The sequence below is a fragment of the Polypterus senegalus genome, chromosome 8 (genome assembly GCF_016835505.1).
Source record: "Polypterus senegalus isolate Bchr_013 chromosome 8, ASM1683550v1, whole genome shotgun sequence".
Classification (NCBI taxonomy): Eukaryota; Metazoa; Chordata; class Cladistia; order Polypteriformes; family Polypteridae; genus Polypterus; species Polypterus senegalus.
In genome coordinates this window covers 107174715-107188673 of record NC_053161.1, presented here as the reverse complement: position 1 = coordinate 107188673, position 13959 = coordinate 107174715, and the positions used below count along the sequence as shown (strand labels likewise).

The window sequence follows — 13959 nt, the reverse complement described above, 5'->3', positions numbered from 1 at the left end:
TCCCCACCAGCTACAAGTCATGTAATGCAGCATTGATTTAATAAGATTGATATCTTATTCAGATCTTGTCTAGCCCTTCCAGAATGAACCCTATTAACTGTCTAACCATAAAAATAAGTCCAGAAAAGGAAAGAATATAAATACTGTTCTCTACTGATAAGACACAGAAACCACTGACACCATTAACAATTCCAGTTCTGTATATCAAGTAGAGAGACCCCACCAGCAACAATAATATGCAAGATCAGGAATTAAGAAGTGAATACACGTTTGGCTGTGGAATTTTGGGGTTGTATTTACATTAAATGTACCTGATCTTTATTTCAATACTTGACAAAGACCCATAAAAATAAATCTCAATGCACTGAGAGTCATGATAACCTCTGATGTTTTTATTATACATTAAATAGGAGTGGTGAAATTCAAGACAAAAATATAGCGACTTATTTGAGATCACCACACAGTATGTACTCCTATAAAACATTTCCATTATTATGTTATAAACAGTGGTCATTATTTTCATATTACTTGTTAAGAATGATGTGCAAGGCTAGCACAGAGAATAGAACCAAAACCAGATCAACAATGGTTCATAAAAACAAGAAGCACAATGTACAAAATATGCACTTGTAAGTATTACAACTATATAAATTATGTTAAAACACATTGTAGGTATACATTTAAAAAGAAAAAAAAATCATAGAAGTTGGCACTCTAAGACAGGGAACAAATTCATGTCATGGAGAACAGTGTACTATGAATTCTGACATTTTGCTTTTACCATATAAATGAAAGAACCAGTCTTTCGGTATTCCATCAATGTTCTAGGTTAAGCTTCCACATGTAAAACATTTCTAAAAACTAGGTACACTGTTATACAAACACCGATATGGAAACCACACCACAGAGCTTTCAGTTTCATTCCCTATGACACCTACTACATTCCTCACTGTCTATTCCACAAACAAGTGTACAGAAGAACAATTTTCTGCTACCTATTTAAATGCTGTACTCCAAATAGCATTAGAGTAATACAGTCAAATCATTCTTAACACATACCTGTTAGGCACCAAAACCAGCTGCAGATGCATTTTCCTCATGTCCTTTAGAAATAAAGGCCACAAAATGTAATGCCCTTAATTTTGCACATGGTATTGGTATTTTGTTCTGACACTCTGTACCAGACGTCTGGAAGCACCAAAGTTTTTTTTTCTTTTTTTTTTAAAAAAAAGTCTGACAATCACATTTACAAAATGATAGAATTCATAGTCTAATTTTCCATTATATACTTAACACCAGTTACATAAAAATTAAGTGAAATGTTTCTACATGGGAGGTCAGTTTGATAAGAAATATTGCCATGCACAATTATAAAAAAATTTAATTTCTTAAAACTATTATTATGATCATAAATAAAAACAAGAATCTAGAAACGTAAAGACAGGAACAACATTTGCCAAGAAGGCATCTTTTTCAAAGTCATATAGCATGTTAAAAAAAATAACTTTATACAGAGATTTATACACAACTATTTAAAAAAAATCCATTTGCCAAACCTCAGACATAACCCAAACAAGACAAGAATTATTTCAACCATGCTAGCATATATTTACACACATTAGTGACACATGATACTGTGAGATCTATGAAAAAATATTAATGATAAAACTATATTTTGGTGCCAAATCTGTTTTTGTGGTGTCTGAGGTAAAGAAACAAAATAACATTTATAAAGTAAATTTCTGTAGTAGTTCTGCTACAATAAACTTGTCAGCCACTCCGACATACCACACATTTATTAATAACGTATTCTCACCCACAACTGACAGCACAGTCTGAAAGAAGACCCCATTCAATGGAAGAAATGTACCAAGCCAAAGCCCTGATTTTACATATAATAATTTTAAAATTCAATTGTTTACTTCATTGATGAAATAAGGCATTTTCATACAACCACAGGCCTGTTTTTGCATAGAGGATTGCAACTAGTGTGTTTGTTAATCTGCTTTTTAATTTTCCCAGCCTGTTACCTTTCAACACAGAAAATCAACTATAATGTTTAGGAAATGTTTTAATAGAGTAAATAAAAAAATAAAATAAAACCACCTTAAAAGGTGGGTTTACAGGTTATGTATGTAAAGTCAACCCATCCAGTCTGATAATGCATATTTATAAGAGTCCTGATCAGATGCACACAATAATGTTAACATTTTTTTGTGTTGTTAAGGTCTCCAATAAAAAGCGAGAAAAGTGAGTTATCAGTCTTAGGCTTGCAATCTACATTGTGTAAATACGACATTTACTTGTATAATGATACACATGTAGAATTAGCTCCCAGAAATCAATGTTTCAACTTCTATGCCATATTTGGGAAAAATTATGAACTTAAGTCTACCAGGAGTACAGAGATCAGCAGACCCAGAAAGATTCCTGCCTTATGAGTCTGGACGCTACAACAGGTATGAAAAGATTAAAGACCAACATTTAAAAATACTGGCACTTTAAGAGAAATAAAGCTTATGTATTAAACCAAAAACAGCGAAACAAACAAAAACAACAACAAGCAATCCAACTATCACTACAATTTCATTAAGGTAAATATGTGGGTGCTACTAGAAACCAAGGCTAATAATTTAGTGTAATGTACAAAACAAAAACATCACTTTCATTTATGTATTTTTTTTCCTTTCCCATTTGCTTAAGTGAACAATTCTTCACATAAGTATACATCTTGGCTTGGATTTTTTCTTTTTCTTCTTCCCATCTTTGCTCATCTTCTCTTTGTGTTTTCGAATTTCTCTTACTAATGTATAAAAGGCATCATCCACTCCCTAGAAAATGGAAGGAGACACAGTGAGTTTAGATCATAGTCTGACAGATCAAATTTAACTAGATAATTTCTAGCAGTTTACTTGGAAGACATAAGTTGTATGTGTAGGACAGAAAACAAAATCCGTAATAGTGTTTTTATGCAGGAAGGGGGCTATCAGATATTAACTTAGATTTTTATTAACACAAGGTCAGTAGGAGTGAATGAGCTATGCTGGGTCTTGAGGAAATAATTACCTAAATTTGATATAAAGAACACAAGCAGTACCTTTCTTACATGTTGGCCATGCTGCATTTGTGGCCTTCAAAATATCATTTTTGGAAGGACTGCTTTTAATAAATTAGCATTTTTTTCAGGGGCATGCCATCAAACATCTCTAATACAATCAAGCTGGGACTTTAAGGTGGGTGGCTGGAAGTAACATTTTAGTGTATTAAGAAATTATTAATATGATTAAAGACCCCTCAAAAAACTGTTTAAATTTTAAAACAATCCAGCACTAAGTCTACTTTTAGTGGCACAAATGAAGGGGACACGTGTTCCACCTGCATTGTTAGCCGATTTCTTGGAACCAAAACACAAAATGTATCAATCTAATTAACAAAATAAATAAATAAATAAATAAAGGACAAGAAAAAAATGTCTGTGTATGGCACACACTGGTTAAGAATCCCACCTCACTTTCAAGAATCTCAGTCTGATGTTTTCCCAAGTCTTTACTGTATGGAGCCTGTGGATACTTTTCATACTTGTGTATTCTGGCTTCCACTCACATGTCAAATACAGAATGCTATGTTTACTGACAAAAACTTTAATCCCAAGTAATACAGCTGGGTAGGTGTGCCCTGCAATAATTTGGTATTTAAGGCAGGGTTTTGTCCAGCCGGCATAAGCTGTTGCCAGGAAAAATTCCTTGTGATCCCATAATGGTAAAACCTGGTTTGGTGATTTGTAAAAATGCAATCTAAAAATGTAAGCTGTATTGTTTATATGGGATGTAAAAATATTAATACACAAATATAGAAATCAGTTCATAGAAAGCATTTGAACATATTTTACATATATTAAAAGCAACTATTTTGTCATATACTGTATTTGACAAGATATGAAAATATCTTGCCTAATATCTGTTCAATGCATACTTTTGAAGGCAGCAGAAAAGAATAGAGTTTAACCTTTCTGATTTCACTTCTTCCAATATTAATACTCAACACCTACATCCATCACACTAAATGTCACTTCACCTTGTTTTTTTTCTGTATTTAGTTAAAGAGGGTAGCTGTAGCTTATAAATGGCATGCTCTTATCAATAATACATGAATGAATAGATGATTGTGCAGTCAATACCTTATGTTCACTAAGCAATGGACAATGCATTCTTTTAAAAAGGAGACTGATGTGCATCAGAGAATATGATATTCCAAATACAGTATCTAGAATTTTGTTCTTTTCATTTGTCAAAATTCAGTTATCAATGAGACAAAAAATATGCACTGCGTAATACAGATTCCATCTGATTACACTGAATTGTACTGAGATATACTAGAATAGTTTTCTTTATTTATTAGATATGCAAGTTTACAGTAGCTTTCAAAAGTTGTTTATAAATTTAGAATTTGATACAGCTGAAGAAAAAATGCTGCATTCCTGTGTAGAATTCCAAACGCAGATCAAATATATTCTTGTTCCTGACCACATAAAAAAGTTAGGTTTGTGAGAACTTAATAGAAACTCCAATACTGGTGCTGAATAAAACTAATCTCTAAAATTTGAGAAGAAAACTATGTAAATTGTCACCCCCAGTATATTAAACTTGAAAGGACATAGTGTAAAATGCATCAAGAACTAAAGTCCAAAAAGAATTATAATCTGGTAAATACATCCCAAATAATAATTACTTGTTGTGTTTTGACTATTTAATGCTAGTCTTGCTCTCTAGCAGTTTAGTTATTGTCTGTTACAAAAATATTACCCCAGAGCTAATTAGAAAGGCAATTTATTCTGCCTAATGTTCTATCCTTTGAAAAAGTGTAGCAATGCACAAATGCCAGAGAGTGCTTTGAAATTTAAAATCTGTTCACTAAAAATAAACAAGACAGATATGTACTAGACAAAGCAAAAACAGCCTCTGTGCCTTGCAAGACATTAGGCAGCTTCCTCTTACATGTGCAGAAGGTATGAAGCACTATGTTGGCCAACAAAATTACAGCTCTGGCACAAAAAAAAAAAAAATAAATAAATAAAAAAAAAATAATAAAAATATATATATATATATGTATATAATTGTTACTACATGCTCCCTATTTGGAAAACCAGATCCAAGTCACATTATTCAGAGCTTATACATGTACCACTTATGGCTGAAGAAAAAATGCTGGATAAGTAGTCATCCATTTTCAGACAAACTGAAAGTATGTCAAGGGTCACACTTTGTCAGTTTTAGAGCACAGAAAAAAAAATTAACTCAAGACAAAAATCATTTTTCTCTGTCAATGTGAATTAATCCCTTTCAACCTCCTTGCATTCTGTAGAGGATAAGAAAGAAACTGACAGTTTCAATAATATTGTATATTGCTGACCGGTTGTCTTGCTCTCTTCATGCTGCAGTGAAGCTTATTGTAGAAAGGCAACAAGAGAGAGCAGTCTGCATGTGTGGAAAAGACATGTATGACTGAAGTTTGAAGTTTACATACACTTAAGGTGAATTCTTTAAAACTCACTTTATAACACCTCCACAGATTTTATATTAACAAACTATAAATTTGGCATATTGTTTAAGACATCTGCTTTGTACAAGGCAAAGGTAATTTTTTTCCAACAAAAGTTTCACTTTTTATTGACTATATCACAGTTCCACTGGGTCACAAGTTTACATACACTTTGTTAATATTTGGTACTATTGTCTGAGTTGTTTAACTTGAGCCTAACATTTTGGGTAGCTTTCCACAAGCTTCTTACAGTATGTTGCTAGTATTTGGCCCATTCCTCTAGACAGAACTATTGTAACTGGTGCAAGTTTGTAGGTCTCCCTGCTTACATACACTTTTAGTTCTGCCCACAAATTTCAATTGGACTGAGGTCGGGGCTTTGTGATGGCCACTACAATACCTTGACCTTGCTGCCTTTAGCCATTTTGCCACAGCTTTGGAAGACCCATTGGTGACTGAGCTTCAACTTCCTTGCTGAGGTCTTGAGATGTTGCTGCAGTATATCTACATAATTTTCCTTCCTCATGAAGCCATCTATTTTGTGAAGGGCACCAGTCCCTCCTGCTGCAAAGCAACCCCCATAGGCTGATGCTCCCAACCCCATACTTGATGGTTTGGATGGTGAAATTTGGCTTGCAAGCCTCACCCTTTTTCCTCCAAACATAAAAATGGTCTTTATGGCCAAACAGTTCAACCTTGGATTCATCAGACCAGATGACATTTCTCCAGAAGGTAAGATCTTTGTCCCCATGTGCAATTGCAAACTGGCTTTTTATGGTGGCTTTGAAACAGTGGCTTCTTCCTTGCAGAGCAGCCTTTCAGGTTATGTTGATCTAGGACTTATTTTACCGAGGATATAGATGCTAATCTAGCTGTTTCCTGCAGCATCTTCACAAGGTCCTTTACTATTGTTCTGGGATTCATTTGCACTTTTTGTGCCAAAGTATGTTCTTCCCTTGGAGACAGAATGTGACTCTTTCCTGAGTAGTATGAAGGCTGTGTGGTCCCATAGTGTTTATATTTGCCATATTATTGTTTGTACAGATTAAAATAAAACCTTCAGGCGATTGGAAATTGTTTCCAAAGATGAACCAGATTTGTGGAGGTCCACAATTTTTTCTGAAGTCTTGTTTTATTTCTTTTGATTTTCCTTTTATGGGCGGCATGGTGGCGCAGTGGTAGCGCTGCTGCCTCGCAGTTAGGAGACCTGGGTTCGCTTCCCGGGTCCTCCCTGCGTGGAGTTTGCATGTTCTCCCGTGTCTGCGTGGGTTTCCTCCGGGCGCTCCGGTTTCCTCCCACAGTCCAAAGACATGCAGGTTAGGTGGATTGGCGATTCTAAATTGGCCCTAGTGTGTGCTTGGTGTGTGGGTGTGTTTGTGTGTGTCCTGCGGTGGGTTGGCACCTTGCCCAGGATTGGTTCCTGCCTTGTGCCCTGTGTTGGCTGGGATTGGCTCCAGCAGACCCCCGTGACCCTGTATTCGGATTCAGCGGGTTAGAAAATGGATGGATGGATGGATTTTCCTTTTATGTCAATCAAAAGACGGTGAATTTGATGGTAGGCCTTAACATACATCCACATGTTGACTCCAATCTGTTTAAATGTACAGTTAAAGTGTATGTAAACATGTGAACCACTGTAATTGTGAAAATAATCTGGTCTGTGAACATTGTTAGAAAGATTACATTTACCCTACACAAAGCACACGTAAATGAGAGGCCAAATTTAGTCTGTTAGTATAAAACCTGTGGAGCGATTATAAAATGATTTTTAAAGAATTCACCCTTAGTGTATTTATTTAACTTCTGACTTCAACCCTAGGTGTATAAAGTTGCTTGTTATTGTCAAAAATCTGGCATATGCCTAGGATTTCAAAGATATACCAACTTGAATATCAAGTTTTTAAACCCTTTTTCTTTCCCTCCTTCAGCGAGCACACTATTGTATAAAATCACCATATTCAAAACATTCTTACTTTTAAGCTGACAAATGCAGGAAATAAATAAATTCCCCCTTAAATTTCAATGAGAAAAAAGCAAAAATTTATACAAAGCTGATTAGACTGAAAAATGGCAGAATAGACTGAAAAATGGCAGAATCAGTTTATATCTACAGTGAAAAAGACTTAAAAGTGTACTTAAGAAGCTATAACAGCATATCAAACAAAATCTGTTTTAAGTAGGCAGCAAAAATGTGTTTTTGAACAATACTTTGCTTTTCCCTTACAAATGTTTAGGTTTAGTATGATACAGATTTACCTAAATTTGTAAAGATACCACTTCAATTAAAAAGTAAGAAATTTTTAGTAAAAACATAATGTCATGCTATTTAAAAACGCAGTGCACTCATCTGCAGCCCTAATAAAATGGTCACCTCCACCATACAATTAAGCTTCTCACAGCAAAGCATTATTCAGAAGAAAGAAGACACACAAAGTCCCGGGATTCCCAAAGAACTTTTCATTAGTTGCAGCCCATAAAGTAAGTGATTCTGGACAGAGACGCAGCAACATTGCTTCCCAGAGTCCCATTAAAAAGCCAGACTGATTGGTAATCTGAGGTAGAAGAGGCTGAGGATGACCAATCCGACTGGAAACATACTCACTTTCGAGTAGAGCAGAACTTACCAATTTACATAACAACACACTTTTTTAGCTTCACACAGCGTGGAGTCTTTTCTTCCTTGCTGAACTTTTTCAGCCGGTACTGACGTATCTCCCGTACCAGAGTATAAAAGGCATCCTCCACTCTCTGCAGTGCAAAAACACAACTCCCTGAATGTTGCACAGTTTAAAAAGGTGACTATGCCACGGCATCACAGACATGTGTATTATGATAAACCTACTAACTTCATCTCCACAGCAGTCACCGAGTTGCGAGAATATAGGTAAGATTTCTGGTTTCAATTAAAAGCAAATACAACTTGTGCTTTAAAGACTGGAAAAATCTATTTGTGAAGAATTCTACCAATGCAAAAAACACTATCCAAATAAGCACAACATGAACTCAAGGCAGTTTCAAAATTATACATTTTTTAGATACATATAATGCAATTAACACTGAATGCTTCTTCCTTTTATCACAGTCTGAATTCTCTTAGAAGAAATCAGTTCATCCACCAAAATGGCTATACTCAGCAGTCTTGCCCCCTGCCTTAATGAAAATGCCTTAGTATATTAGGAGGAGACTTCTAACTACAAATATCAAAGTAAAACAAGACAGCTCATTGTCTCCCTTTTACTTTCCCTAAAATTCCAAACAATACATCATTAAAATCACCACAAACCATACCTACCTTCTGTTTCACAATTGTTGTTTTCTGGACAATGATTAAGTAAATCAAGTTTTACTAGTAATTCTAATGAATAAAACAAAATTAACACAATTGCATGAGAATCTTGTATGTTCCTAAATTTGTGAGGAATTTTATTATGCCCAAACTGCATAAGAGTCACATGGCAACAGATTTACACATTAAAGAATTAAATATGTGTTAAAAAAACAAAAACAAAACAATCTCAGCACGGAAAAGACTTTAATCAGTAATGAAGATGGCATATGGATTTTCACAAGGGGAGTAGAGTGAACAACTGTGTTCCCCATTGGAGAACCATCTACGAATCGAATAGTAAACATTAGCCTGAGAGAAACTGACCTGTACCATTTAACATTACTAAAACTTACCACATAATAAAAATATTATTGCCAAAAACTGAGTAATGGTTCTAATACATTCTATACTTTCTGATACATTTTAGAATCATTAAGTAGAATATGGGTGAACATTCAAGACATTATTAGAGATATTTAATATAACTAAGGCAGCTATATTTCCTAACTTGAATTAAAATGAAAAACAATAACATAAAAAAGCTTTGCATAAAGGTCATCTTCACAAAAGACTTTGAGGACTTGACTGCCTAGATAATGAAACATCCCAGCTAGTTTTTAACACTAGTCACTGTACTCCAAAGGAGTACTGTAAGCTGACCAACATGCCTGTCAGAAAAGTACTTCGTTCTGAGGCAAAGATAATAAGGAAGAGATCTTAGTACGTGAGTGTTGCACTCAATTCTGCAAGAAACAACCTAATGGAAAGTTTGAATTATCAAGCAAGTGATATTAACATTTACTATGCTAAACAAAACAGGAGGCTTTTCACTGCACTCAAACTGTTGCTGCACACGCCCAGGCCTGGATCTAGAATAATAAATGAAACATGATGAATTATTATAACAATTTCAAATAAGCTCTGCTGAAACACAAATATTAATTTAGCATAACCTCCTAATTTAAACCAAACATATAACTGATAGATGGCCATTTAATGGTATTTGCCTCCAAATTTAAAATATGATTTATAAAACGCATTAAGAATAAACTAATAAGAAATACTGCTTCTTTTCATTACTCCTGAGAAGTTGTGAGTTCTGTAGTTTTGCCCTGAATAATGATTATGTACAGCAATCAAAAAGATAGTAACGAACAGCGTAAAAATATCAGATATATTCTAAAAACTGCCACTCTCACATTAAAAAAATTTGACTCAAGAAACCAGTAAAAGACCATTTCATTTTCAGAACTTACTAATATAAAGTAAGTGGGAATTAGAACTAGAGTTAATAGTATCCTCTCATCATTTATTTTGATATAAAGTAACAATTAATGATTTTTTTACTTGCTTTGCTCGCCAACCCCTGTGTTTGGTTTACCGGATATACAATTTAAAGAGATTGTTATTTTCATGAGAATTGTTACATATGCAGTATTTTCACTTTTACTTTAAAAACTTTTATAAAAACAACTAGTAAAATACCCACACTTCGCAGCGAAGAAGTAGTGTGATAAAGAAGTAATGAAAAAGAAAAGGAAACATTTAAATAATAACGTAACATGATTGACAATGTAATTGTTTTGTCATTGTTATGAGTGTTGCTGGCATATATATATATATATATACATATACATACATACATACATACATACATACATACATACATATATATATATATATATATATATATATATATATATATATATATATATATATATATATATATATATATATATATATATATATATATATATATATATATATATATATATAATCTCCTTTGGGGTGCTAGCAGCTGTTGCTGGGGGTGCCAGAATCCACCGAGGAAGCAAAATTAAAAACATTATTTGTACAAAATCTTAATTTATCTGTCCATTCCTAAATAATTAAATGGGCAGGCTATTTCGTATCAGTACAATATGCTGCTTGTTAAAACGGATGACTCCTGCTCTTACGTGCACTTAGTGCTGCGTGGGTATTATGAACTATCGTATCTGTTCACGTTCTATTTAAATTTTAAAGTAATTTTTATTTAGTTGACAGAAATATGTTTAGTACGAATGCAAGTTAAATTTAGTCATCATTGCATAAATTTTTCTTCACCATAGAAATTTAAAGACTAAATTAAACTTCCATTCCTACCAAAGATATTTCTGGCGACTAAATTGAACCTAATTATATCCAAATTCGAGCTATTGAGCTGTCACCTGCCAGCCTGAATAAGTCAGCCTTGCTTCGCTCTTACTTTACCGTTCATTTAATCATGGCTAGTCACAGAAAAATTATAAAATGGAAGGAGGATTACACCGAGTATGGCTTTACCAAAACAATTATTGATGGCGAATAAAGTATCCAATATTCATAAAGCTTCAATTGGTGATCTGTTTTTCTGCGTTAACCTCATATTTTTTCATACTTCTTCTCAAACCAAGGGGGTGCGAGGGTAAAATGAATCGGGAAGCGCTGATTTATATATATATTGAAACAGTTTTACTGTCAAATAATGCAAACAGTACGCGGCACGTGTTTCACCCTAATTCTGGGCTCATCAGGCGTACACACTCACTGCACCCCCTCTCGGGAATCGAACCTCGGTCGTCAGCTTTAGAGGCGAAGCCTCTCATGTTGCGCCACGGCGTGTGGTTTGTTTATTTGACAGTATGTAGATGGGGTGAGTGTATATATATATATTATATATATATATAAAAAAAGATAACTCCTGTAGCCACAATAAATGCCTTTAATGAATAGACAAACCAGGGATGAACAAGTACCTTTCTACTGCAGCCACAGCTGCGACACACATAAAAAACATCAGTAATAACTCATAAACTTGCAATATTATTTAGGAAAATCGCAACATTTTACTCACCAAAAATTTGGATTATTTGTAAATAAAATCCATCGTCCTCTCTTTCCTGAAAAACAGTTCAATTACTCTGTCGTACGGATTATCCGTGCGCTTCAGTTCCATCAAAACCTCACTTTCTATCGCCATCGAAGCTAATGCTGAAAGGCGAACCCACCTTATGGTATTTTTAGCATAAGTGTCAATTTGCTTTATGGCTGAAAATGTCCGCTCGACAGAAGCAGTGTAAACAGGAATGCTCACCGCCAAATATACCAATGTGAACAGCTGCCCCATGCTCTCATTCAGATTTTTCTGATGAAGGAAGTCAAGGAGATCAGTGGGAGATTTTCCTGCAAAATCATCCATGGCATATATTACAGTCAGTTCTGTTTTTAGCCGAGACAGATCAAAAAGCGCTCCGTGGCTCTTGTGTTAAAGTGGAGAAGGCTGCATGCGTGAAATTTTTCTTGTATTCCCGAAACTTCTGGGGCTCGAGGAGTGTGACAAACATCAGGTTTTTGTGGTCTTGAAATCTGGTCTGTGTCTGGCAAATAATATTGTCCAGAATCCTGCCATGGAGTTGGCCGTAGTGCACGTGACGATCTTTCGCTCGAAGCATTTGTGTTGCGTTCAGTGGCCTTGGAGAGTTCCTCATATCAGCTTCTATCCAATCAATGGGTCTGAATACGGTGACGTTGCCGTACGCCTGCTAGAGGGCCCTACTGACACCAACTCAAAATCTGATTGGTTGAAGCAACAGGTTAATCGACATTTATTCTGTGTTAAAGTGCTTCCACAACAGATTGTGAAAGCCTCTCTGCCTGGTAACAAATGGCTGAAATGTGATTGGTTAAATGCTTTAATACAAAACTCCGCCTCCCATGGCTATCGAGCTGCAGTCTATTCTCTCTGCCTGGCAAAAAAATGATGGCTGAAATGTGATTGGTTAAATGCTTTAATACGAAACTCCGCCTCCCACGGCTATCAAGCTGCATTTTATTACAGTATATGGACAAAAATATGTTCCATTTATGACCATTACACGTAGAATTTCGAAATGAAACCTGCCCAACTTATGTAAGTAAGCTGTAAGGAATGAGCCTGCCAAATTTCAGCCTTCTACCTACACGGGAAGTTGGAGAATTAGTGATGAGTGAGTGAGTGAGTGAGTGAGGGAGGGCTTTGCCTTTTATTAGTATAGATATTTGTCCTTTATTTCCGGCCCCGTGCGTGGTTACATCTCTTACTCACAAGACATATAACGCTACTCGCGTTGTGAACGGGGACGGGGCGGCTTAACGCACGCTAAGGATCTGCCATTTTTTTGCTGCTTGCGAGTTGCTTGTTCTGCTTCTCGCATGCCGTTGTTTTAAGAGCTGGGAGCACATGATGCGTGTCTGCCAAAAGCAATCCAACAACTGCTAGGTTAGATGTCTGTGGACTTCTTTTAAATGATGGCTCAATGCCTTGTCTGGCGTGACATTGTAAAAACAATAATTGTTCTTTATTTCCAGCCCCGGGCGTGGTTAAATCTCTTTCTTGCAGGACGAATAATGCTGCTCGCGTTGTGAAGCGGGGATCATTTTAAAGCCTGTACAGTTGCTGTCCTTTTTGCCACTTCGTGTCTCTGCAGCTCGCATTGTGATCGCTTCTCTGATTATAAATATATACCTGACCGAATTGTGTTTTCTTTGAAATTAAACTTCTTGTTGTTTTAACTGTTGCGGGACCACAGATTCTCATAGCGTATGGTCCATTATTGTGTAAATCTATGTTTTGTGCATTGAATATGCGAAGGCGAAAAGACTTTGTTTTCTGCTCTTTGCCTTTTATTTCTGACCTCGCTTTGTCCTACTATTTTTTCAATTACACCTGGTCCTGATGATTAATTTCCTTTTGTTTGTGGTAATGCAATCTTTTAGTCGTTGACGTTTCATTTAGAACGTATTGTCCTTTATACGCTTTATATGCTTGGAGACCCCTGGAACTGTGTGTCCTGCGTGCCTTTACACTGCTGATTTTTTTTGCTGGCCGTGCTCTGTTATTGCTTGTAAGTGGGGCATGTCTTGCAAGAATCTCATGTTCTATATCCCCGTGAGACGCTCCGTGGCCATTCATTTTCGTCTAGTAGGTCTTTTATTTGTCTTCCGTGATCTTAATGTGAAGATCATGTATTGTCTCCTAGTCATTCCCTCCCACAGGATATTTTTTTTTTATAATAGAGAGAAATAAATCTTAA

General features: G+C 35.5%; 1 protein-coding gene across 4 annotated transcripts in view; it reads right to left on the bottom strand.

The window, feature by feature from the left end:
• Nucleotides 1–371: 371 nt before the first annotated feature.
• LOC120534191 (GTPase KRas) overlaps nucleotides 372–13959 on the bottom strand; it is an 87483-nt gene continuing 73895 nt past the window's right edge. For 3 of the 4 annotated variants that reach the window (XM_039761558.1, XM_039761557.1, XM_039761559.1), the window contains exons 5-6: nucleotides 8163–8286; nucleotides 2749–2831 (exon numbers count right to left, since the gene is read on the bottom strand). In XM_039761558.1, coding sequence (XP_039617492.1) covers nucleotides 8167–8286 — 120 coding nt within the window. In that variant the 3' untranslated portion in view covers nucleotides 2749–2831; nucleotides 8163–8166. Of the gene's footprint in view, nucleotides 2832–8162; nucleotides 8287–13959 lie in introns of all 4 variants that reach the window. The other variant, XM_039761560.1, reaches the window with a different exon arrangement.